The sequence below is a fragment of the Podarcis erhardii genome, assembly GCF_964252035.2.
Source record: "Podarcis erhardii genome assembly, chromosome: 3".
Lineage (NCBI taxonomy): Eukaryota > Metazoa > Chordata > Lepidosauria > Squamata > Lacertidae > Podarcis > Podarcis erhardii.
The window spans coordinates 10,791,166-10,818,168 of record NC_138507.1 but is presented as its reverse complement, the minus strand read 5'-3'; the positions used below and the strand labels follow the sequence as shown (position 1 = coordinate 10,818,168).

Sequence of the window (27,003 nt, the reverse complement as noted above, 5' to 3'; positions counted from 1 at the left end):
TTGAGACTATAACAAATCAAATCAAACCAACGGGGGATGGGGGATAGAAAAATGATCATGTTTTCACTCCTCGCAATAGATCCCATAAAGAAGGGATGGTGTCTGCAGTGATCACTGTTCATCTATTTATAGCCCACCCGGCATCCTAATATTTTAGAGTGGGAACAATAATTTTTTTTTTTTAAAGCCACAATCCAGTAACTGAACATGAGAACAGATCAAATTTCAGTTGGTCATAAAATTGCAGAGACATGCCTCGAAACCCAAAGTTGAACATTAATTATTTCCAATGGCTTGAGTAAACAGACATGTTTTAAGCTGGCACTAGGATGGAAAGAGAGTAGGTACCAGCTAAATTTCAGCAGCGAGGACATTTCACAGCTGGGGTGTCACCACCAAGAAGGCCTTCTCTTGCATTACTGCAGGACGATATAAGAAGAGGCTCTTTCAAGTATTTAGGTCCCAAATCATAAGAGTTTTATAAGTTGTCAACAGTACATGATGGCATCCACTCCTTCAGAACTGGTGGTATGTGGATCTGGGTGACTGATCAACTTCTGCTATTTCAGAATCTATTGTAGAAAGACAGGCCTATGTAGAGCACATTGTAGTAATCTATATGAGAAGTTATTAGAGCATGAATTACTGTGGCCAGGCTGTCACTGTTCAAGAATGCCTGTAGCTGGCAAACCAGATAAAACTGGCAAAAGACACTCCACATCACTGAAGACTCTTAAGCCAATAAAGACAGCTAGATCTAGGAGTAGGACGCGGGTGGTGCTGTGGGACTTGCTGATCCTAGGACTTGCTGATCAGAAGGTTGGCGGTTCAAATCCCCACGATGGGGTGAGCTCCCGTTGCTCGGTTCCTGCTCCTGCCAACCTAGCAGTTCGAAAGCACATCAAAGTGCAAGTAGATAAATAGGTACCGCTCCAGTGGGAAGGTAAACGGCGTTTCCGTGCGCTGCTCTGGTTTGCCAGAAGCGGCTTAGTCATGCTGGCCACATGACCTGGCAGCTGTATGCCAGCTCCTTTGGCCAATAAAGCGAGATGAGTGCTGCAACCCCAGAGTCAGCCACGACTGGACCTAATGGTCAGGGGTCCCTTTAGATGTAGGAGTATTCCTGGTTCCGCAGGTTCACAAAATGTGACCATTGGAATGACCTCTCGGATACTTGCCAGATGTTCAAGAAGGTCCCAAAGAATAGTGTCAAAAACTGCAGAGAAGTCTACCCAGGATGAGGAAAGAGATATTCTTTCTGTTGATTTGCAGTGAAGATCACTTGCTAGAGGTGTGAAGTCCTTTCCCCTCTCATAGTCAAGGGCCAACGAACAGAATCTAGGTCTGCAATGTTTTTTTAAAAAACCTGCTGTATTGGACCATTAGTCAGAATGTTGTCATAAAAATGGACGTTATAGTGCTTGGGCTGACTATATCAAAGTATGGTTTATAACAGAAAGCAAAATTTGGTCTTAATTCTGAAATTACTTCCTCAGCTGTGTTATGATACATAGCAGAAACTTAGGGAATGTTGATGTTTGCTAGCAGTTCTTAACATTTTAGAAGATTTTATGAATAGATTTGAAGGCTAACCAAGTGGTTTTGGTAAACTCCTAAGTCTCATCCGCATTTCCCTCTTCCTGGTAAAATGCGATACACAATAGCATGCCCTAAAATATAAGCATTTATGAGTTTATTATAAGAATCATCAAGTGGCTTCAAAGAATTAGACAGAAATTCAACAATTTTTCAATAAACATTAGCATTTACTAGAACAGGCTGCAATATGTTTGGATCAGATGCTGTATGAAGTTGTAATGTAAATGCTCTCTCTCCCTCCCTACTCCCATCCCTACCATGCTAGGATGCTTGGCATGGCTTGTATATCTTGTTGGAACTGTTGTAGGCGGAAGATTAACTTATACCAGTACTGATGAACATGATGCTATGGATGGTGAATTATCTTGTCGGTAAGTGTGCATCATTACCCTCAATTTTTTTTTTTTAAAAAAGAAGGCATGTTTTGTGAATGAAAATTGCTATGGGCAAAAGTCCTGTTTACCCCTCTGTGTTTTCAGATTTGATGAACAGAGAATGGTTTTCAAAACAGCATAGTGACTTGGAATTTGAATTGGCATTATAGAACTGCTCATTTGACAGCATTGGATAACACCTCTGTTTTAAATCACAGTCAGCTGACTGTCCCTGCAGATTGCATGCAGCTTGTTTTCAGTGTGGTAAACCAGTTGAGTTTGTGGGCCTAGGTCCTCAGTGCTAAACTAAAATGGGCAATTACAGATGGGTAGCCGTGTTGGTCTGCCATAGTCAAAACAAAACAAATTCCTTCCAGTAGCACCTTAAAGACCAACTAAGTCAGTTCTTGGTATGAGCTTTCGTGTGCATGCACACTTCTTCAGATACACTGAAACAGAAGTCTCCAGACCCTTCTATATAGTGAGAAGGTGGGGAGGGGTATTACTCAGAAGGGTGGTGGGAATGGATGATTGGCAGATAGCTGTGATGAGCCTGTTGACGACTCTTAACGACTGCAATAGGTCTTACAGGAAAAAGCAAGGGGTGAGAAGGTGAAAAATGGCTTTGTCATGTATAATGAGATAAGAATCCAAGGTATCTCACTATATAGAAGGGTCTGGAAACTTCTGTTTCAGTGTATCTGAAGAAGTGTGCATGCACACGAAAGCTCATACCAAGAACTGACTTAGTTGGTCTTTAAGGTGCTACTGGAAGGAATTTGTTTTGTTTTAAAATGGGCAGGTTCTTCTTTCATGGAAGGTAATCTGATCCTTCTGGATGTTCTCTGTGTGGAAAACAAGATTAAGGAGAAAAGGGTTCTCCTAATTGGCAAGAGAAGCAACCATTTGTTTGCCCTGTGTGTGTATTTTCCTACGCAGAACACTTTCCCAGCCTAGAGATCATGGATTACAGGATCTTATTGTCAGGACAAGGTATGGATCATAGGTCGAGCCCAAACTGACTGGGTCTCAAAGAAGTGCATTGCGACCATGTGAAGAGAAAATCCTTGGTTGCCCACCTCTGCTCTAGCTATTGTTGACTTTATGTTCTTTGGACACAGGTATTCATACACACACTGTGTTTCACGGTGTGATACACACACATATCATCATACGTATACAGTGGTACCTTGGTTTAAGAACAGCTTAGTTTATGAACAACTTGGATTAAGAACGCTGCAAACCCGAAAGTAGGTCTTTTGGTCTGTGAACTTTGCCTTGGAATAAGAACATGTTTCGCTTCCTGTTGAGTTTGTTCCATTTGTAAATAGAGTCCCCCGCTGCTATGGGAAAGCATGCCTTGGTTTAAGAACGCTTTGGTTTAAGAACGGAGTTCCGGAATGGATTTAGTTTGTAAACCAAGGTACCACTGTACATACATACAGGCACTATTCTATATATTGTCAGGATCCAGTGTCCAAAGCCCCGGGACATTGCCCAGCCATTGATTGATTAGCAGAGTAGTGGAACTTTGGCGATTGCATGCATCCCAAAAAGACACCAGACGCAGGAAAAATCATTAGTAGAAAGTTTTCTAAGGCATAAACATTTCTTTGCCAGATCCCTGGCAAGGCACAATTCAGCTCTTTGTCGAGCAAAATCCAGTTCCAACATTAAAAAATTACACCACACGAACATAAAATGCAAAAAATAAAAGCAAGGAAATAGAAGTCTGTAGAAAAATGAGAGAAAAAGAGAAAAACTGCTCACTGGGCAGCAGATACACTCTTCCCAGTGGCCTTGGCACTTCAGATGCGTGCTCAGAGCAGAATGGAAAGTTACAGGCTCTCTAGAAAGTTCTTGCGCAGGCTTCCTCAGCCTCGGCCTTCCAGATGTTTTTGGCCTACAACTCCCATGAGCCCTAGTTAGTAGGACCAGTGGTCAGGGATGATAGGACTTGTGGTCTAAAAAATCTGGAGGGCCAAAGTTGAGGAAGCCTGCTCTAGTGTGTTCTAATATTTACTGGGAGCTTCTGCACATACACAAAACTTCATAAACACACACACACACACACACCAACACACAAATATATATATTTTCCGCACCAATCAATACATATTTTTTAGATGGCTAGCAAACAAAACAATATTAAAAATGCAATATACAATAATTAAAATGAACAATAAGTGATAAAAGACAGCAAAAAGGTATGTGCAGCACAGACAGCATAACACATTTTCACAGTCCAAACTGAATCAAAAAGCCTGGGTGAAAAAATCGGTCTTCGCCTGTCGCTGAAAATACCATAGAGTAGACCCCATGGGAAAAAGGAATACGGGTGGCGCTGTGGTCTAAACCACAGAGCCTAGGGCTTGCCGATCAGAAGGTCGGCGGTTCAAATCTCCGCGACGGGGTGAGCTCCTGTTGCTCGGTCCCTGCTCCTGCCAATCTAGCAGTTCGAAAGCACGTCAAAGTGCAAGTAGACAAATAGGTACCGCTCTGGCGGGAAGGTAAATGGCGTTTCTGTGCGCTGCTCTGGTTCTCCAGAAGCGGCTTAGTCATGCTGGCCACATGACTCAGAAGCTGTACGCTGGCTCCCTCGCCCAGTAAAGCGAGATGAGCGCCGCAACCCCAGAGTCGTTCGCGACTGGACCTAATGGTCAGGGGCCCCTTTACCTAGACCCCATGTGAGCTTCTCTAGGGAAGCAATTCTGCAGCTGCAGTCCTGAGGCCCCTTCCTTGGTATCTCCTACTCCCAACTTCACTTGATGAGACCCCTGGAGCAGAGCCTTTGAAGAGGACCTTAAAATTTGGAAAGGCTTGCACAGGAGGAGGTGATCTTTCAGCTAACATAGTCTCAAGCCATTTAAGGCTTTATGGGTTAAAAACAGCATTATAAATTGGGCCTGGAAACGGACTGGGAGTCAATGCAATTAATAAAGTACTGGCATAATGCCTCACTCCAGTTAAACGTTTTGTGTCCCTGTTTTGAAACAATGTCAGTTTCTGGATTATTTTTAAAGGCAGCCCCATATATACCGTATTTTTCGCCCTATAGGACGCACCGGCCCATAGGACGCACCTAGATTTTTTTTTTTTGGGGGGGGGGAAATAAAGGAAAAAAATTTCGCTCTCGGAGCTTGCGGGGCTGGGGGTGGGGGTGGGGGAAGCTCGAGCTTCCCCCGACCCCAGTCCCCAGAACAGGTCGGAGAGTGATGGCGAAGGTGCGCGCACGTTCACCATCGCTCTCGGAGCTTGCGCGGCTGAGGGCGGGGGAAGCCCGAGCTTCCCCCGACCCCAGCCCCCAGAACGGGTCCCAGAGCGATGGCGAAGCTGCGCACAGCTTTGGCATCACTCTGGGAGCTTGCCGGGCTGGGGGGATAGCTTCCTGAAGCCTGGAGAGCAAGAGGGGTCGGTGCGCACCGACCCCTCTCGCTCTCCAGGCTTCAGCAAAAGCCTGCATTCGCCCCATAGGACGCACACACATTTCCCCTTCATTTTTGGAGGGAAAAAGTGCGTCCTATAGGGCGAAAAATACGGTAATACACTGTCATAGTCTTAAGTGGCAGGTTACCAAAGCCTGGATAATTGGATAAGCTATCCTCATCCTGGTATAGGTATAGGTATAGGTATAGGTATAGGTATAGGTATAGGTATAGGTATAGGTATAGGTTTATTAGCTGGAGCTGACTGAAGCTGCTTTGAGACAGAGAAGCTACTCAGTGTTGGAACAGAAAACACACCCAAACTGTGAACCTGGTCCTTTAGGGGACTGAGCACAATCACCATACCTCTCCCTACCTGAAACTGCTCTTATAGGGGCATCTGTATTCATCTCCCCAGGTCCATCAAATCACTCTGTACATAATTAAAACCACAAACCAGGAGCATTTAAATAACATACAGTTAAAAAGGGCAATAAGTTGAAAATAATGCTATGCAACAAATAATACTATGCAGAAAAGAGTTTCCAAAACAAGATCATAACAAGAGATACATGAAACAACAAACTGACAGTGTTGGTTCCTATTGGCTCTACAGTGATACTCATATCCTAGTCAGCACTTTGGCTGCTTGTGTGTTGTGTAAACTCAAATTCAGAACAGGGAAATTGGTAAAAATGACTGCCCTTCTCTTCTGTTAGCAGAGGTGTCTGCTTGATCAAAAAGAACACAGTTTTATTCAGCTGAAGACGTGTTTAGATTTTAATGGTTGGTGCACCTGTGAATTATTTTGAGTATCAAGTTTAAAACCCAACAACTTTATACATCTTTCTTTTTTTTTACTGATTTCAGAGTCTTTCAGCTAATTTCTTTGATGGATGCCCAGTTACCACGCTCTAGCAATGAGAAAGTGGAACTTGCCATACTCTGGTTTTTGGATCAGTTCCGTAAAACTTACGTAGGGGATCAGCTCCAGCGCACCTCAAAGGTAAGTGTTTCCCTTACACAATTTAATTTTATACAGAAAAGCCTGTTGTTGTTAGATATGTGTGTTGTGGGGAGAATTGATCCTGAACCAAAGAGTTTGCGTGTGCTCTTTCACTTAATAAGCAGCTCTGCTCCTTTTAGTAGAGAGAGATTATCTGCTCTTTAGTTCATTGAAAGTAAATTGGGAAGCTGTTTGGGCAAAGGAGCTGAAACTGCTGTTTGTGGAACAGAGTGTGGAACTGGTGTGACTAGACTGTAGATGAATGTGATTTTTATCTCTGACATATTTTCTGTATTTGTAGTCAAGTTCATTTCAGGGTGCTGTATGAAAGTACTTCACTTTTTCAACAGTTGTATTCATTAAACAGTTTGAGATTACATTGCATTTTGTCTTTTATTTCAAGCATTTAACAGAGTTTGCTATATTGTATTATATTTCACAGCTGGGTATGCAGGATTTATACTTTTAATAGTTCTGTCCTTTTGACAGTTACTCATTTATTCGGTTTCTACTGAATTTCTCACACTACATGGCTTTTCCTGCATTTTGACTAGAGAAGAAAGAAATAGTAAGACACATACTTTAAGGAAAAAGTACCGGTAGTTAATTCCTCCTAACTTAAGGGGACACTCATAATACAGATATTAAACAGAGCTGATCAGTTGATGTTGAGAAAGATTGAAATAGTTTTTGCTTGTTCTCCAAAGCAAATATTTAGCAGGAAGACAGTGATGAAAGACTAGACACAGCAACTGGACTTTCTGATTACCAGATCAGTATCATGATTTTTATTCTCCCCTTTTGGTGTACGCCTCTTTTTAGAGATACTTAGTGTTGACCAGATTCTGCCAGAATCTGGCAGAATCCAAGACCAGAGAGAAGAGTCGGTAGAAGAAGATTGGAAGAAATTTAAAGCCTATTTACAGAAACACTGTAAAATTAAGGAATGTTAGAGGGAGGTTGGAACGAAGCTAAGTGGTTTTAGCAATAAGGTGGTTAAGGGGTATGTAAAAATGGATTGTTAACATGTAAAAATGCAAAGCTATAATATATTATGATAAAGTATCAAGATAAATGCAAAAAGGGTAAGGACTTGCTGAAACAACATTTGAACTAGAATACAAAAGAGGGAGGTGTGAGGAGGTCAGGGAAATAAGTAAAAGAAAGATAAGATATGGAAAGATTGAAATGTTTTTAATTGTTTTTTTTTTACTTTTTCTGTATTTTGTATTTTGTATTTTTTTGTTTTCTTTTTCCTCTTTCATTTTTGTAATTCTTTTGAAACTTTAATAAATATTATTTTTTTTTTAAAAAAAGAGATAGTGTTGAGTCCCATGAAGAAAAAAATAAATTTAATTGTGTATGTGGACACTCAAAGTGGGGACAGGGGTGCGCACACAATCCACACCCCCAGGGTGGTCCTCCATAGTCACCGACCTTTGCCTTGTTGTGTGGGAATGGTCTTCGAGGGGCCTCCGCTTGTGTTTACTTGAAGCTGGGTTGCTGATCACGTGGAGGAGTCTAGTCTCATTCAAGCAAACTTGAACAGGAACTCCCTGCAGACTTTTCCTATACAACACAAGAGAAGGCAGAGAACTGACCGTGTGTGTGCAATGCAGGCAAGGATGTTTGGGAGTGGACTTATAGATGCACCCCTGTCCGCGCTCAGAGATTTTGTGTGTTTAGGCAAATTCCTGAACACAGAACGTGTTTCTGTTTTGAGATGTGAACAGTGGCAAACACTGGTCCTTGACTGTGGCAGTAAAGATTTGATTTGATAGTGACCAACTATAAAATTCCTTTTCCTGTTGTTGAAGAAGTCTAGGCTGTTGCAAGCTTCTCTAGTTGGAAGTACGTTTTTTTCTAATGCTTTAATTTTTGTAGTTTCTTTTTGGCTATTTTTGTTTTCACCTGATGTCATCAAACTGAGAATTGATACTGTGGAAGAGCACATTAGTTTCATTAAAAGGAAACAATCGTGTAATGAGGCAAAGCAGTAGTCTGTGAAGCCCTCGGCTGCCCTCTCTGCATTTGTTGCATATGCATATTTCCTAGGTCTGGGCATATTGACCCTGCTGCCATAGCTCCTGTTTAACCAAGTGTACCTTACCTAGTTAAAAAGATGGATAGAAAGTTATGTTTTAATCAGAGTAAGGTAAAGGGTAAAGGGACCCCTGACCATTAGGTCCAGTCGTGGCCAACTGGGGTTGCGGCGCTCATCTCGCTTTATTGGCCAAGGGAGCCGGCGTGCAGCTTCCGGGTCATGTGGCCAGCGTGACTAAGCCACTTCTGGCGAACCAGAGCAGCGCACGGAAACGCCATTTACCTTCCCGCCGGAGTGGTACCTATTTATCTACTTGCACTTTGACGTGCTTTCGAACTGCTAGGTTGGCAGGAGCAGGGACCAAGCAACGGGAGCTCACCCCGTCGCAGGGATTCAAACCGCTGACCTTCTGATCAGCAAGTCCTAGGCTCTGTGGTTTAACCCACAGCACCACCCGCGTCCCATTTAATCAGAGTAGATGCACTGAAATGAATGGACCTAAGTTGGTCATGTTCATTAATTACAATGGGTGTACTCAGAGTAAAATGCCTTTTCAGAGAACCCTATCTTCATTGATTTCTTAGAGGAACACTGTGTGCCTGCTGTGGCCTCCCTTTAGATAGGATGCACTGTAAACGATATTGGATGATATTGGATAACTTTCAAGCGCTGATCAGCCTAGAATCATAGAATTGAAGAGTTGGAAGAGACCCCAAGGGTCAACTAGTCCAATCCCCTGCAATGCAGGAATAATCTGGTATCCCTTTGGGTAAAATCCCTTTGGGTAAAAATTGCAGGGGAAAGTGAGTGGTGGTAGATAGCAGTTTTTAGGGGTTCTAGTCCATCGTTACTCACTGATTCTTCCCTCGGAAAATGAAAGAGGAGCCCAAAGACAGATCTAGTCCAGTATTCTGTTTCTGATGGTGGTGAAGAAGATGCCTAATGGAAGTCCACAAGCAGTATTTGAGGGCAAGAGGCCTCTTCTGTTATTTCCCTTCAGCAGCTGGTATTCAGAGGCAATCTACTTCTGAATATAGCCAGGATCAAGTTGCTTTGTGATCCAGGTTCACCAGAATAAAACTTGACCACCACCACACTGTGAATCAGTATTGGATCCTTTACACAATCCAGTTCAGCACGGATCTGTGAAAGGATGAGAGAACTTGTATTGTAAATCTATTCTGAATATAGTGTTTCTGAGATCTGGCAGGCAATAGAGGTGTGTAGTTGTGGGATGGTGGGATTGAAGAATGACAAAACCCTGGTCCTTTCTTTGAATGTCTGAGCTTAACGTTTCTGGGATAAAATGAAACAATATGATCTCTAAAGCATTTTTTAAAAACTAAAGGCCCGGTTATGTCTTTGTTTTTTTATCTCCCCCTGCTATAGCAGCAACTGTAGCAGCAGATGGCATTATATCCCTACAGTAAATCCTCTGCTATATATTGCCTGCATAGATATACTCTTATTGATTAGAAGGATTCATGTTTGGAAACAGAAGTAAAGAGGGATGTAAAAACGGATCTAGTTAAGATGACAACCATTTATATGGCTACTGAAAGTAGCTTAAATTAACTGAAAGTGATATTTATAAACTTGATAAAAAGATTGTCTGTGTTCTTCAGCCTCATTGAGACACAGCTGGGGATCCTTTTTAAGCTGAACTTTGACAGATTTTTTTTAAAGATGCATTTTGTTAGCAACTGATAAGGGGAGGCTTAGTATCCAGCTTAACCAAAGAAGCCACAAGGTCATGCTTTCTGTAATATAGCAAACACTTTATTATGCTTGCTGCAAATCTGGAGGGTTTGGAGAATACTAACAAAGGTCCTGCTCTGCCTACTGCAGTGGGGAGTTATAAAAATAGGCTGTACTTGGTTGTACAAAGGGCCAAGTTGCAAATGTTTGACTAACCATGCAACCAGTCAATCAATGATCATTCTTTCAAATAGCTATGCTCAGACGCATAGGTGGAAAACTGTGGTGCTGTAATGCTATAGAACATTCGCTGTGTGTACCTTTTTCTGCACATAGATCTTGAATTTGTTAACCTTTACATCTGTATTTTCTCCCATGCAAATTATACACGTTCTTTCTTTCTTTATTTTATTTAATGTGGTTATTTCATTCTGTTGAGGAAATATAAGCAGTAGGGAATGATCAGAAGCCCAAGTGGGTAAAGACTCCCTCTGTTCTATGTATTACACATTTATATTGTTATGGTTTTTAATGATATTTATGAGATTGCATTTCAGCATAATGTGCTCCCCAAGTAGCGCTTGGTGAAAAAGAGAGGGAAGGAATCAAAAATATTCAATTGACTGTGGATGTTTTCTCTCTTCAGGGCACCAGGTTTATCCTTCCATTTAATTGCCCTCTGCTTTATGCAGGAAATAAATGACCTTGCAGGGGTAACGGAGAAATATATGTCTTGAAGATTAACAGTGGAGAGAAAATATTTACATTTGTCCTTTATAGTTAGAGGCATTGATAATAAGCACTCTCAACATTGCTTAGATTATTTCAGTTTGGAGTGTTTAACAACCTATAAGATTTAATCCAACTACGGTAAGTCATACTTAGAGTAAACCAACTGAAATCAATGTGTATGATTAACGTTAGACCATTGATTTCAATGAGTGGTACTCAGTGCTAGTCCGACTCTGAGTGGACCCATTGAAGTAAGCTGGAATGACTTAATTTAGGTTCATTAATTTCAGTAGTTCTACTCTGAGTAAGATTTAGTTGAATACAATCCAGTAGATTTATTCTGAGTTATGCTTTACTTGGATACAACCCACAAATTTTGGAGATGAGTATAACCAGTTGTGGGACACGGGTGGCGCTGTGGGTTAAACCTCTGAGCCTAGGGCTTGCCAATCAGAAGGTCGATGGTTCGAATCCCCACAACAGGGTGAGCTCCTGTTGCTTGGTCCCTGCTCCTGCCAACCTATCAGTTCGAAAGCTTGTCAAAGTCAAGTAGATAAATAGGTACCCCTCCAGCGGGAAGGTAAACGGCATTTCCGTGCGCTGTTCTGGTTCGCCAGAAGCGGCTTAGTCATGCTGGCCACATGCTTAGTACGCCGGCTCCCTCGGCCAATAAAGCGAGATGAGTGCCGCAACCCCAGAGTTGGCCACGACTGGACCTAATGGTCAGGGGTCCCTTTACCTTTATAACCAGTTGTAGGAACTGAAATAGTTTTAAAAGCCAGAATGATCATTGGTAATGCAATAGTATTGGTTTAAATACTACATATTGTTACCTATGCTCACCTATAGCCATAACTCTTTATAAGGAATGCACATCATAATTTAATTTGACCATAGATGCCTATTAAACAGCTTTCCTCATATTTTCATTTATTTTAATATAAAGGGCTTAAAATTACTGTATAAAAATTAGAAACAACACACCCTTATCTTAGGCTTTCAATCTGAATATAGTCTCTTTTGGAATGTGATTTAAAGGGCATGAGTGATTGTCCTGTCCGCAGTATTGCAGCTGGTGGCGCTGTGGTCTAAACCACTGAGCCTCTTGGGCTTGCCGATCACGTGAGGTCCTGTTGCTCTGTCCCAGCTCCTGCCAACCTAGCAGCTTGAAAGCTCACCAGCGTAAGTAGATAAATAGGTACCACTGTGGCAGGAAGGTAAACAGCATTTCCATGCCCTCTGGCACTTGTCATGGTGTCGTATTGCGCCAGAAGCGGTTTAGTCATGCTGGCCACATGACCTGGTAAGCTGTCTGTGGACAAACGCCGGCTCCCTCGGCCTGAAGAAATATGAGCGGTGCACCCCATAGTCGCCTTTGACTGGACTTAACCATCCAGGGGTTCTTTACCCTTTTTAAAACCTATGTTGAATCAATCCATCTGCTAAAAAATACGAAGACCAGATTCTCCCTGATCCATAAGATTGGAAGTTGTTTTATGTGTTTGAATCCTCTGAATTGCTATTTTTATATACTTTTACTGCTGTTTTGTTTTAGGTTTCATTTTTGTTTTCGTTTTAATTATATATATATAATATATATCTATCTATCTATCTATCTATCTATCCTACGAAAGCATATATATATATATATATATATATATAATCTCATTACAGTGTATCACTTAGAGATTTTTGAAATACTAAGTGGTTTATAAATGCTGATACAGTGGTGCCTCGCAAGACGAAATTAATCCGTTCCGTGAGGCTCTTCGTATAGCGGTTTTTTCGTCTTGCGAAGCCATCCCATTGACAGCTTAGCGGATTAGCGCTATTAGCGGTTTAGCAGCTCTTAGCAGATCAGCTGATAAGCGGCTTATCAGCGGATCAGCTGATAAGCGGCTTAGGGCTTAGGAAAAGGGGGGGGAGGGAAAAAACCCCGCAGGAACTTGCAAGGCATTTTCGTCTTGCGAAGCAAGCCCATAGGGAAATTCGTTTTGCGAAGCGCCTCCAAAACGGAAAACCCTTTCGTCTAGCGGGTTTTCCGTCTTGCGAGGCGTTTGTCTTGCGGGGCACCACTGTAGATAGATAGATAGATAGATAGATAGATAGATAGATCAGTGTTTCCCAACCTTGTGCCTCCAGCTGTTTTTGAACTACAACTCCCATCATCCCTGACTAGCAAGACCAGTGGCAAGGGATGATGGGAATTGTAGTCCAAAAACAGCTGGAGGCACAAGGTTGGGAAACACTGAGATAGATAGATAGCAATGTTGAGAGGCGTTTTCATTCCCCATTTTGGTCTACATGTTTTGGTGTCGATTGCACAGCATTATCAAATGCCAACATTAGTCTTGTTTTTGCAGTTAGTGTCATTCTGTTAGACTGAAGATCTGTGGTCGTATAGCTTGACACGGATAGGATGGTTGCTTCTTCTTCACAAATTGCATCTTCCAGCACTCAAGACAGTCTCATAGTTTTGCTAGTTGTATTGACGCTAGTCGTAGACTGAATGGTTGACAAGGCATATTCATCCTGGTGATCCGAGGGGTAGCTGGCTGTTGGTGTTCTAGAACCAACTGAGCATGTTCTGAAACCTGTTGAGTGTTGAAATGACTTGTGTGTTCTCGTTTATGCAGATGGGGCTCAAAAAGTTTCCCAAACAAGGCAAGGCTTTATTAGGCTGCACGCAGTGTGTAGATCAGGGATATTGAACTTCCAAGAGACTGCGATCTACTCCCACTGAAAAACACCGACAATGATCTACCCATTGTATTGACCAGAGTTGTTGAGCTTTTTTGGGTGGGCAGGGTCCCGTGATCGACCAGAGACACCCCGCGATCGACCAATAGATCACAATCGACCTGTTGGACATCCCTGGTGTAGATCACTGCTGGGGGACCTCGGGAGTTTGAATGTGGCCCACCAGGCGCCACTGTCTATCACTTGCAATTCTCCCCAGGTCACAGCTTCTGTGGCTTGGCTTTGCCTGGCTGGAATGTGTCCTTCAATTCTGGTAATACCTCTTACTTTTCTGGATGTGAATAAAGAGAGATATGTGAAAGTACATAGAAGCTAGCCTACTGCACAAGGTAATATTTACATTCATTGTTCCGCCCCCTTTTCTCCTGATTGTGGCCCTTGGGCTGAGCATGATTTGGAAGACCCAAGCATCTACAGTACATTGTTTCTGTGAAGAGGTGCTATAAAGCAAAGATGAATCTGTGAAGCATAACTATTGCAAAGGACATTTGGAGCAGGGAGTAGAGTTTCTTGGAAAATAATACTAGAAAGACACCCCCCCCCCCCAGTGCAGGTGATTTAGAAGAGAAATTGTTAGTAATCCCTCACTCCAAAAATATAGAGACATTGAGAAAGTTGGTGATTGTTTCCTGGAAAGAACAACTAAGTATTTTAATTGTAATTCCTGTTTTAATCTCACTTTCTTGTGTGCAGTTTCTATCTGTGCTTGATAATTGTGGAGTAAAAATACAAAATATAGGGACATAAATGTACAGTATGTTAAAGAAAATTTTCTTTCTTTATCAGTACAAGTTTCATATTGCAAACAGAATCTGTATATATTCTGGCAATTTACTTTATTTGGAACTGGAATGGTTTAAAATAAAAAAATGCTCATTATTGTGCCTCTGGTTTTCTTGTTAATCTTAGTTTATAAAATACTGTATTTTTGCAAGGCTACAGAAGTGATTTTAAGTATAAATATATGGTTCATGTATTTCTAATATTTTTGCAGTGCATTTCACAGTGTATACAAATGCATTTGCTTCATTGGGACTAGAAGAATTGAATATACTATATATGGTTCACATTGTAATCAGGGATTTGTACTTTTAGTGGTTAATTACATTAAAATGTGTGTTCAATTTTTATTTTTAATGAGCTGAGCAGAAATATACCTCATTTTATTACTAGAAAGTAAAGGATTGCTGTTCTGACAGGTGGTGGAAATTAGCAGGCATTTTTGAAATTGTGTTGTGTGACCAGGAATTGGATCTCATTTTAATTCATCTTTTCTCAACTGGTAAATGAGGTTAATGCCATACATATTCAGCTGATATGGATGAAGAAATTGATATAAAGTAGATCAAGATAGCTAGAGGGCTGCTTTAATTTATAGGTAAAGAGGCAGTGATAAATGGAAGCAATGTAGTAGTGGTCACTAAACTGCTCAGCCATGAGGGCTTAAATAGCGTTAGCTGCTCATTAAAGGTATTGTCAGGATGCAACAAACAGGAATGTGAAAAGGAATAGCCAACTAATCCTTAATTATCAAAATACAGAAAATACTAATTATATCTTAATTAGTTTTTCTCTTAATGTACTGAAATTGTTACTTTTTGTGTAGCACAAATGGATAGTTATATCAACAATAAATAGGTTGTTTTAATAACTTTCTTGTACCTCCTGGGAAAACTGAATTCCAATTTTTAATATGCAATAATGCTTCTCTAGCCTGTAGGAGATGAAAATTATTAAGTAGTTTTATTTTTTTGAAGATTTTTACAGCAGCTTTGGGAAGAATTATTTCACCATGCATCAATTATTTTTAATTGAACTGAATATTTTTCAGATTGCATTAAATGCCTCTCATTTAACTTTAACATTTAGAGTTTACGGAAGAATTTTAGCAAATGGTGGGTTCAGTTGTGCCCCCGAATGTTTTAGGGAAGGGCTGTTGAGATGGCTAAATTAGTTTTAAAGTAGGGCTTTTAGGGTTCTTGGCCAAAGTAGGTGAAACTTCACAGAGGTATGACAATGATAAAGATACGTTGGAGTCCAGTTTTATAACGTATTGATTACCAAAGTACCAAACTGTACGTGAACTGTTATTTAGGGTCATGAGAAAGAATAGCTGGGATGAACAGATACATTTTGTACTTCCACACATATGAAGTGAACATTGGGCTCACATGGCCCTCCATCCCCGGACTTCGTTTGCTCAGATGAACTTGATTCCATAGTTCGCTGTTACATCTGAAACTGTGGACTGTGGCACTTCCTCTCTTAATCAGAATAGGAAACTACATTCAACATTGGAGTGTACAAACCTACATACTGGCAAATACATCTTACATTGCATTTTTGTATGTATGGCTGCCATGGGCTACCTCCCTAACGTTGGTTCAAGTGGTGTAAAGAACTCATATGCTCAGTCCTCCTGTTGCATTGTGGCTTGGCTTGCTTTATACCATGTCAGACCATTGGCCCATTGAGCTTGGTATTGTCAACACTGACTGGCAGTGACTCCTCTGGGGTTTCAGGTAGGTGTTTTACCCAGCCTTAGCTGAAGATTGAACCTGGGAGTACTGGCTGTTTTGAATGAGAGTCCCGTTTCCCGTTTCCAGACAGTTGTACTAATGACTTTGCCACGCACTGTTTACCATATCTAGTTTTCTGTATGTTACAGAAGTACCATAATTTTTAACGGCCCATAAGTAAAGGGGAGGCAACCAAGTGTCATTTTATATATCACTATTAAAAATGGATTTACCGTGTTATTCTATAATGTGGCTATAGTCATGATTATGGAGAAGAAGGAGTTTGGATTTGATATCCTGCTTTATCACTACCCGATGGAGTCTCAAAGCAGCTAACAATCTCCTTTCCCTTTCTCCCCCACAACAAACACTCTGTGAGGTGAGTGGGGCTGAGAGACTTCAGAGAAGTGTGACTGGCCCAAGGTAACCCAGCAGCTGCATGTGGAGGAGCGGGGAATCGAACCCGGTTCACCAGATTACGAGTCCACCTCTCTTAACCACTACACCACACTGGCTCACTGGAGAGTGCTTCTGAATGGCCTTCTTGCACCAGACAGATCCTTTTGTTCAAAATAGCAAGCCAGTTGAAAATGCCTACTTTGGGAGATCTCCCATCATGGTTGTAAAAAGTATAACTTACCTGGGTTTGCTCAGAAACAGAAGTGGCAAAAGCAGGAGTTTTGACTGTTTGGAGGTGATGGGACTTGAAGTTATGGTCATACTGGCATTGCTTGTCTAACTCTGGTCAGAGGAAGACTAAATGTGAAGACTAAAACTGGAAAACATGCATGAAACACACAATAATAATAGGGATAGAGAGCTGTCTTTTGAGAAGTATTACTTGGCATGTCTACCCTAGTAAAAAGCTGAGGCTGAGATTTGATCTGGCTCTGCGAGGAAGATTTAACAGTAATAAAGTGCTGGTGTTCATTATCAGTGAATGATTGTGGAAGAAATGAAACTCGGGTGTTCATCCATTTAACCACTGTTTTATACATACTGTTCTATACATATGCATGTCAGTTGGGTAGTGTGCTTGTTGGCCGGTCAGCACACATATCCTCTGCTTCAATGTAATCTGTATTGTACAAACAGTGTGTGAAACTTACATGGAGGTTATGCATATTAGGTGCATAATGTATAGAGTGGTCATTTTGTGTTCTCCAGTATCCATTTTTGATTGTCTTTATTGATCAGACGGTGAACAATATTCCCTCATGATGCTGTCAATTCTTGAATATTCTCCACATCTTCATGTGAATGCGTACAATCTCTGGTGTGTATGAACTCACAATAACCCCAACAGATATGAAATTTGGTATTGTATTGATATAAACAAGAAAAGGTACATGGGTCAGGATAGCAAAAAGAGCAATTAAAATTATGTGCACAGTCTGAATGAGTCCTAGGTAGCAAGGACCTGGTGATATTCAGCCAAGGGCCCTCGAGCTGCTAGCTGAGCAAACCTCAGATTATCTAGTTATGTAGACAATGGGAATATTTGGTTCAATATACTTAAACAAAAACAAAACAAACTCCAAAGGATAATTGGGATGAGAAGCTGGAGAATTGGAATTAATGGGGTTACTAAGGGTTGAAATGAAGACTACCAATAATTTTTGAATATTTTAATTCAGCACCTGTCTAATATTGGAAATATTCTAATATCATATTTTATATTATATGCAGTACTCATGATAGCATCCCAGGTACCAGGAAGTGCTCTTGCTTTCCTGTTTCCTTCAGTACTCAACTTGTTTGTTTATCTTTTGGTCCAGTTTAGATTCTTTTTGGCTCCGTGAGCATGCAGGTGGATTTGCCACCAGGCTGAATTTGAACGGACACATTGGTTATGAAGTGGTACTTCCATCTTTGAGTGCGTGGTGGACATGCAATTGATGTGATTAGCGAAATTTGCCCCTGCTCCAAAGATGTTCACCGTTGGAACATCATAACTCATCATCATAGGGGTTCCAAAACCCTTGGCACAGGGTCTACAAAGTATCATGTGCCTACTACTTGGTTTACTTGGGGTAGATTTCAGCTAATGAGTCCTGTCAGTCCTGAGCAGGAACTTCGACTAGTGCAGTGGGTCTTTCCCACCCTATTCTTCCCTAAGCCTGCCCACTCCCTCGGTTGGCATTCAAGGAGGAGATAACCTCTGGAACAACATCCTGGTGGAAGGGAGGGGAGATAATTCCATCTGGTGAGCCAAGATACTTGCACTGATGGAACAATCATGAAAGTGCAGTGTTGAATTCTTCTCTATCTGAGAACAAAGGTATTATATTGGAATGTTCATGCTGCTAAAGTGTTACACCATTGCTTTTACTTGCTTAGCTCTAAGATGAAGTTCCTTTCTCTTTAAAACGTCTGGGAGATTGATCTGGGAGATTAATTTACTTTAGTGCTGTTGATGGACTTATTCAACAATTCAGGCGACAACAAAGGAAGGTAGAACAATTCCTATTAGTATGAATTTACTGAATTGGGCTAGATGATCATACTATTATCCGAGAAAGGCACTGATAAGCTAATTGTTGTTATCAGAATCCTGGAACGTTCCTGATGCATATTTTATGCTTTCTTAGAAATGTATCATTAGAATAGGCCAAAATTCTTGCTGAAATTAGAGACAATGACTATGCCATAAAGTAGACATAGAACTGACTTAAAAAACCCACATCTGATATAATTAAAGTACAGTTTCAGCAAGCTTTCATGTAGGTGGTAAGCCAAGATAGGCAGTGCATGAACTATTCAGTCCAGACCTGAACAATTTGTTGCTCAGACTGAGGATCCAGGTCAGAGTCGGCTGCACTGTAGGGCCAGATTCACTCCTAATGGTGCCTGATCTCTGTTTGGGGCTACTTGGTACAATAACACCCTCTGACCATCTGAAGAGGTCAGGCTAGCCATGTTCTTTGCTTCCAAGTAACCATAATTGAGCCGGGAGTAAAGTGCCTGGGGTGTGCCACTGTAGCTCCCGGTTCAAAACCTGCAATGTTTTACTTTGTTCTGTGAGAGTTTACTCTAGATCCAGTACTGTTAAAATATATATATATTAATGAAATACAATGAAATTTAGTAATAGTGCATTGCTAAATTTGTGGGTCATATAGAACCAGAGAGAGCTATAAACGCTGCATTAGTGTGTGTAAGGTTATAAATTCAAAATGGTGTACAACAACAGAACATTAGAACATAATGGCTTTACTACTGAAAGTATGGCAATACTCGGCAAGAGTATTAGGCTTGTCCTATTATAATCATCATGTCGTAACACTTTTTCATCCAATTAATGTAAAATCTTCAACCATGTACTAATTAAAACCTTGATCTCTCTCTCCAGTCTCTGCTAGCTCCACCCACCGTGCCTAGTTATGTTACCTATATGAATACTTTTCATTTTTTATTACGCGATTGTCGTGCAAATCCTGATTTCGGTGTTTTCTGTTGTCTAGAGTTTTTAATAATATGTTCTATATCTGGTCTCTAAAATGCTTAGCTAAGTTCAGTTCTGGCTTAGCTTTTATTTTGCAGCAGCTAATAAAGGCATATTATCTTGTTCAGGCATTGTAATTATTGAAATGTGTGTGTCCATTAACTGCAACATTAGGCTGTGGATATAATTACTGTCTAGAGCCAATATCTTTGCAAAGCTGCATCTTCAGTGCTTTGAAGCCATAAGCAACATTTGTGAAATAATATTTAAATGATTCAGAATTTTATCTTGCAGATTGAAATGTAGCACTGCTTGCATTCAGATGATTGTGTTTATAAGTGGGTCATTAGCAACTATATTATCAGGTTATCCTTGTATTAAATTTTTTTTGTATTTGAGAGAAGTTACTATTGCCCCAAATAAAATAATTATATCAGTAGGTGACAGTTATTATGTATAAAAGCATTGCTGATAAATCATTGAGAGAGCTTTAGAGGTACGTAGTTAAGAATTATATACTGTAGCGACAGAGGCTCAGCTCTTTCCAATCTAGGATACAGTGGTGCCTCGCAAGACGAAAAGAATCCGTTCCGCGAGTCTCTTCGTCTAGCGGTTTTTTCGTCTTGCGAAGCAAGCCCATTGACGGCTCAGTGGATTAGCGCTATTAGCGGTTTAGCGGCTTTTAGCGGCTTTTAGGCGTAGCGGATAAGCGGCTTAGCGGCTTAGAAAAGGGGGGGGGAGGAAAAAAACCCGCAGGAACTCGCAAGACATTTTCGTCTTGCGAAGCAAGCCCATAGGAAATTCGTTTTGCGAAGCACCTCCACAACTGAAAACTCTTTCGTCTAGCGAGTTTTCCGTCTTGCGAGGCATTCGTCTTGCGGGGCACCACTGTACTCCCTTTTTTCAGAAAAGACTGATGTAACTCTGGGCCAGGAGGAAATTATTTTGCCTCTCCATGAACTGTTTATATGAAACAGCATTTTCTATTTGGGATGGTATTATTTCTGGATAAAAATTGGAAGCACACCACTCATCCTTCTCTGCAAAAGCAGAAAAGCCTAGTCTTACCCTCATTATGTCGTAACACTTTTTCGTAACATAGGGAAAAACGTACACCTGCAGTCATGGAAATGGCTGTGGCTCCATGTGTATATAACACGGTTCATGCTAATCTAACTCTATTTTGTGATATACTAGTGTGCTGATTTGTATGGCAGAGTTTGACAATGTGAACTTGCCCTTTAGACTTTAGGGAAAACAAAACAAGTTCGGTAGGTGGGAATCTTGCTTGTTTCCAAGTACACTTTGTGTAAGATTCGCATGCGTATTCCTTTTTTGTCTTCTTAAAGTTTCATTGAAGGAGATAATCTTTAGTTTAAAGTGTGGTTTTATTTCTTGGAAGCTATGAAGAGAGTCACTGCTGGACTGATTCCCAGATGTGAGTTTGTGTAAATACCTCTTCCCAAGGCAATGTTCAGGTACACTTGTTGGCACAGAGTGGAGGAGCCTGATGGTTTTACTTATATAAGAGATTTTCTCAGATTACTGATTGAAAGTATTAATCAGCAAGGGCATCTATTAAACATTCATGAGCAATGTCTGCAGATTTTAGCAAATTCCTTTCATTTAAGCAAAGATTATTATTGCTTTATTACTAAGTAATGTTTTGCGCTGGCGGCAATATGTGTGTGTGTGTATATATATATATGGATGAGAAAATGAGAGATTTTTTAATTTTTGAAATCAATTGGTAAAATAAAGACTCTCCTCCCTGGAAGAGACGGGAGTGGTTGTGGGCGGGAGCCCAAGCTCCGCCCCTAGCAGGGGGCATCAGCCCCCTGCCTCCTCCCCTCACCTGGCTGGCGCCCACGCTCCTCGGCAGGCACCCAACCAGGTGCCTCCGAGGGGGCGTTTACTGCAGCCTTTTTCCTGAGGCGCCAGCCTCTCCTCGGCCTCATTCTTCTCTGTCATCCCGCCGAGAGTCACCCACCCTCCACTCCCTTTAGCTCAGGGTCTTAGTTCATTGGCCTTGCTATGGACCTTAGGTTGGTTGCCCTGGTTGTCCAGGGGGCCTGGTAGGAATTTTTCCATTTGGCATAAGGCTTTTTGCTTTTTTCGCCTACCTCGTAGCAATCGTCACAACTTTTGCGGTATTGGTGGGTAGGTTAGGCATTGGAATAATGTGTTGTGGTGTGTCGAAGGGCTAGGTGTGGCCATCGCCTATGCCTTCAATTTTTGGGTATTCCGTTAAAGGAATCCGGCGGTCGTGTACTCTGTCCGATGCCTGCTTGGCGGGAGGCCATGGCACGACCCTCGGTGACATCATGGGTGAGCCTATAGTTGGATTAGCATCAACAGGCTCCACCTACTGGTGAATAAACCCCCCTTGTTTTAGACATCCAATGCCTAAGCCAATCCCTTTTCACTGCTGTAATCAATAAAGTTGTGGCCTTTCCTTGCCCATTAACTTTATATCACGTGTCCTTGCATATTCATTCCACATTGCGGGGGTCGGGTCCTCGAACCACAAAATTGGATATGAAATGGCAGAATAAGAATGTAAGGATAACCTGCTGGATCAGGCCAGTGGCCCATCTAGTCCTGCATCCTGTTCTCACAGAAGCTAACCAGATGCCTGTGGGAAACTGTTAGAATTCCTGCTCCATGATTGCAGTCATGGGATTGTTGTCTATCACATGATGGTATATGTTTTGACTCCACAGAGTGGGAAGTGACGGAGACAGGATGTTTGTGTTCCTGTGTTCCATGAAGTGGGACTATTGCCCTTGGTTCATTCTCTTTGCTGTCTGATGCTAGAGAGAGAGGGAGCCATGCTGCAGTGCTCCCTGTGTGTTTATATGTAAATAAAGTAGATTAGCCAAAATGCTGAGGTCTGTCTCGCAAGCTGCGAAGTCTCTGCGGATCCCTAAGTGTGCTGATGTCTGTTGACATCGCTTGCTGTGATGTTTGGGCAGAAGAAAGCTTTTTAAGCTCCCGACCGACCAAGAGGGAGGGGACATGCCCAGTCGTGCATGTGTCTCTGCCAGGGTCCTACTTGAGTGTAGGATGAGCTCCTGACAGAAACTAGGGAACAGAACATGAGCACAAGAGCATTTTCCCCTCCCATGGTTTCTAGTAACTGTTATTCAGAGGCATTGCTGCCTCAAGCTGTGGGGGTAAAGCATAGCCGTCAAGGATAGTAACCATTGATAACCCTCTCCTCCGTCAATTTGTCTAATCCTCTTTTATAGCCATCTGAGCTGGTGTCCATCACCGCCTGCTTGAGGAGCGAGTTCCATAGTTTGATTATTAGCCGCATGAAGAAGTACCTCCCCCCCTTTAAATATATCTTTATTAATTTAAAATAAATACATTTATGAAAAAACAAACGTGCATACAAGTAAACAAACATACAATCAATCAATCAAACAAAGAAACATATAACAGAAGAATCAAACAAACCACCACACTATTAAGATATACCATATTTTTCGCTCTATAAGACACACCAGACCACAAGACGCACCTAGTTTTGGGAGGAGAAAAACAAGAAAAAAAAATATTCTGAATCTTAGAAGCCAGAACAGCAAGAGGGATCGCTGCGTAGTGAAAGCAGCAATCTCTCTTGCTGTTCTGGCTTCTGGGATAGCTGCGGAGCCTGCATTCGCTCCATAAGACGCGCACACATTTTCCCTTACCTTTTAGGAGGGAAAAAGTGAGTCTTACAGAGCAAAAAATACGATAAATACCTTTTTTTCTTATCTGTCCTGCACCTTCTAACATTCAACTTCATTGGAGGTCCATGAGTTCTAGTGTTATGATAGAAGGAGGGAAACTTCTCTCCACCCACTCTCTCCATGCCATGTATAATTTTGTAAACTTCTGTCATGTCACTTCCGAATCTCCTTTTCTCTAAACTAAAAAGTCCCAAATGCTGTAACCTTTCTTCACAGGGGAGTCGCTCCCTATAGCGGTCATTTTTATTTTATTTTTATTTTCCGCATTCTGCTGTTTCGTTTGTTGGCCTAAGCACTAGATCTGTATGGCAAACTTAGGGAATCCCATTCCCTGTCTTGTGATTATCTACCACTTTAATTGAACGTAGCTGGTTGACTCTCACTCTTCTGGACTATTACTGCTCAAAGACTAAGAGACTACTTCTATCTCTTGTTAGAGGTTACCATAGTTTATTACGGCAGGAAGGGGCATCAAGCCCCATGCTCTGCATTCCTCTCACAATCTGGCTTTACAGTTTTCCAGTCTGTCTAGAAAATTAAACTCGGATTACGTATTGGTCAGCATCAAGAAGCCCGTAAGATTAAAAAACGTAATCCAAGCCTGCATTGTTCCGCATAGTGCATGTGTGTAGACTTCCCACAGTGCCTACAAGACTCTGTTTTCTGCCCCTTCTGACTGAGATGGAATTTTAAAAGATTCTAAAAAAAATTAATAGGCACTAGGTTATCCACTACCTGTCCCTGAACCTACTGATGATAGCTGTGCAGGAGGCTGGAAGAATCTTTAAAATTGACATTTTTTCTCCAACCAGCCTTCTTCTACCTGCACTTTCTGCTCCCTCCCATCCTTTCCTGCTGAGCCAGAGGTGTGCATTGTTGTTCCCCTTCCCTCTCCAAACACTGCAAAATGGCTGTCTGGAGGAAGCAGGCAGAGGCAGCAGTATGAAGCAATTATTTATTTAAAGTAAAATATTTCTATGCCACCCTTCATTTAAAAAAACCCCCAGAGTAGGCTACGGGCAATATAATCTGATCTTCATTAAATAAATAAATTAAAATAATAAAATATACAATATCCACCATAGCTCAGACAAATTACTAAGAGCTTGTTATTATTCGCCCGAGCATTCACTTGTTATTAAGCAGTTCTTGGAACAGATAACTGAAACCAAACAGAGTTGGTATTTGTCTTATTTCAGGGGGAGATTTCCAAAGGCTAGGTGCCACCACAGAAGAGGCCCTCCCTCTGCTCGCTGTAAGATAGATTTGTGGAGGTGGCGGAACAACCAAGAGGAGGACCTGATCCGTTCTCAATGGATGGGTTGGTTTATATTGGGGGGGGGTGCAGTCTCCCAGGTAATCAGATCCTAAATTGTTTGGGGCTTTATCCATTAATAAACTTGCTTTAAACTTGGCCTGAAATTGGTAGCCAATGTGGTTATTTGGGGAATGGTAGGTAGTTTCACCCAACAACCTTTCCTTTGCCAGCTGCTACAGATGGTGAATCAAAGCTTTTGTTTTATCTGTGTGCAAGTTTGAAGTGTCTGTGTGTCAGGAAAGGATGAAACAGCACTACCTAGGTCTCCCTAGAAGTAGATCATTTTGTTATTGGCCACACTCGCAGAGTAGTCGTTTTGTGCTAGTGTCCACAAACCTTTTTCAAAATTTGAAATGTGCTCACAGGTTGGGGACCCCTGACCTAAAGCCGGTAATCTGACACTTGCTGATCATTTGGTTTGGAGATTGCTAGCTAAGACAGAAGTGTGTTCTGCTGTGTGTCCGCCCCCCCCCCCCCAAAGTCTGTATAAGAAATAAAAGGGCAGTACTTACATATATCCCCAGGTTAATGAGGAGCAGGTTGTTCAGGACGAATAGTCTGTCTTTGAAAAGAATTTGGACTACTTTTGATTTTGTGCTCAATCCACCAAGCTTGCTAAATATACACAAAGAGTGTTTTAACACAAGGTGCAGATCAATCTGTGAGTGAAAGGTGCCATTCACATATGGGTGGGCTTCTTTTGGAGTCAACTCCTTGCACCCCTGCTTGCTCACTTTGGCATACTTTTCCTATTATACTCCATAATTTATATGAGTTCATAAGCTGGACATAATCTAGTTAATAATAGTGTTCAAAAGGTCTCCCTTCAGGTGCCGAGTTACAATGCATTTTGTATCATTCCTGCCACCTCAAAAAATGGGTGTAAAGGGTTGAACTGGTGTTTGAATTTAACATGAATTGTTGCATCATAAATGTACATATCAAGCCTTATTGTGATGTCTTACTCCTCCTATTACATCACCATATTTTGTTCAAATAATTCAGTGGCCCAAAGGGAGATGGTTGCAATCAGACACACTGAGTTCCAAGCAGGCAAGTTAAACCAAATGGTCAGAACATGTGGGATTTAGTTTGGGGAAAGGAGGAGGGAGCACAGGTGTCTGTGATCTCTTAAAACTTTGACTTATGTGCCATATCTACTGGGCCTAACTAGTTAATGGCTTATATAAGATTTGAATTGGGACATCCTGGTCTTTATAACTTCAGTGTCTTAACCGCTGGACCACTTGAGTTGAATTTAAATGAAGAGTACTAGAATGAGAATAAGAGAGTTCTAGACTAATTTATTAACAGTGGTTTGGTGCTGGTTTTTCTCTTAGATCTATAGTTGTCATGTATGCCAGGAAATATCAGAGGCTAACTGTACTTCTAGAAAATGTTGAATATTACCTCCTAGATTTTTCTGTTCTAAGAGACAGCCTGTGCACCAGACCCTGTGCCTAGATGTTCAAAACTGCTTTTCATCAGTGGGGTTTTTTATCCAGTTTCCAGATTTTTCCAGGTATTCCAGTAATAGCATACAAGAAAGACTTCTTGTTTTTCAGCACCTCACAGTTCCAGGGGGAACTGGAACTTGTAGAACAAGAGGCTGGTTGCAAGGTCAGTGCTACTCACTGAAAGATCTTAAAGTTTCAGCAGAAATGATTCATAACAAAATTCTTCTGTTAATAATGCTCTTAGTAATAAATGAACATTCCTTTCAAAAGCAAAAAAGAAGGGGCCTTGCCACCAAGGAGCCTACAGTCTAAATATGTGCCTTCAGATTGGTTCAGAAGTTTGTTTGTTTGTTTTAATTGTTGTGTCAGATAACTATGGCTGCAGTCCTAATACCACTTAACTGGGAGTAAGCCCCATTGAAAGCAACAGGACTTACTTTGAGTAGGATTGCACTGAAAATCTTTTTATCATTGGGGAAACTATCAAATTGGCACTCATAACTTACCATCAGAAGGTTTTCTTTTAGACAGTCACTTTTTTTGTAACTTGTGAGGTCTTGAATTCTTAACATAATTTTTGATGGTCAGTTTTCATTCAAGAGATGCCTTATTTGAGTTCACCACTTCTAATTCTATAAATATAACTTCTTGCTGGCTGTTACATTTGGTATGTTAATCAATGGAAGATATATTTTTTAATTCCCTCTGCTGTGTGGTAAATACTGAGAAAACTGGGCCATTTTAATTTTTGGAAGAAACTATTTATTTATTAAATTTATATACTGTTCATCTGAGAATCACAGGGTGTTTTACAATATAGAAACACAAAAATACATGGCATAAAAGCAAACATAACAGTAACACATACACATACACATACACATACACA

At 41.2% G+C, this 27,003-nt stretch overlaps 1 protein-coding gene and 1 long non-coding RNA gene across 5 annotated transcripts in view; one reads left to right on the top strand and one right to left on the bottom strand.

The window, feature by feature from the left end:
* Nucleotides 1-27,003, top strand: part of RANBP17 (RAN binding protein 17) — a 189,429-nt gene that overhangs the window by 26,879 nt on the left and 135,547 nt on the right. For all 4 annotated transcript variants that reach the window (XM_081855480.1, XM_081855479.1, XM_081855478.1 and 1 more), the window contains exons 13-14: nt 1,865-1,970; nt 6,269-6,404. In XM_081855480.1, coding sequence (XP_081711606.1) covers nt 1,865-1,970; nt 6,269-6,404 — 242 coding nt within the window. The remainder of the gene's footprint in view (nt 1-1,864; nt 1,971-6,268; nt 6,405-27,003) is intronic.
* Nucleotides 7,735-25,286, bottom strand: LOC309338482. Its single transcript, XR_014154921.1, has 3 exons — nt 25,170-25,286; nt 9,304-9,591; nt 7,735-7,973 (listed from the first exon to the last, which is right to left on the bottom strand). It is a non-coding gene; the product is annotated as an uncharacterized lncRNA (long non-coding RNA).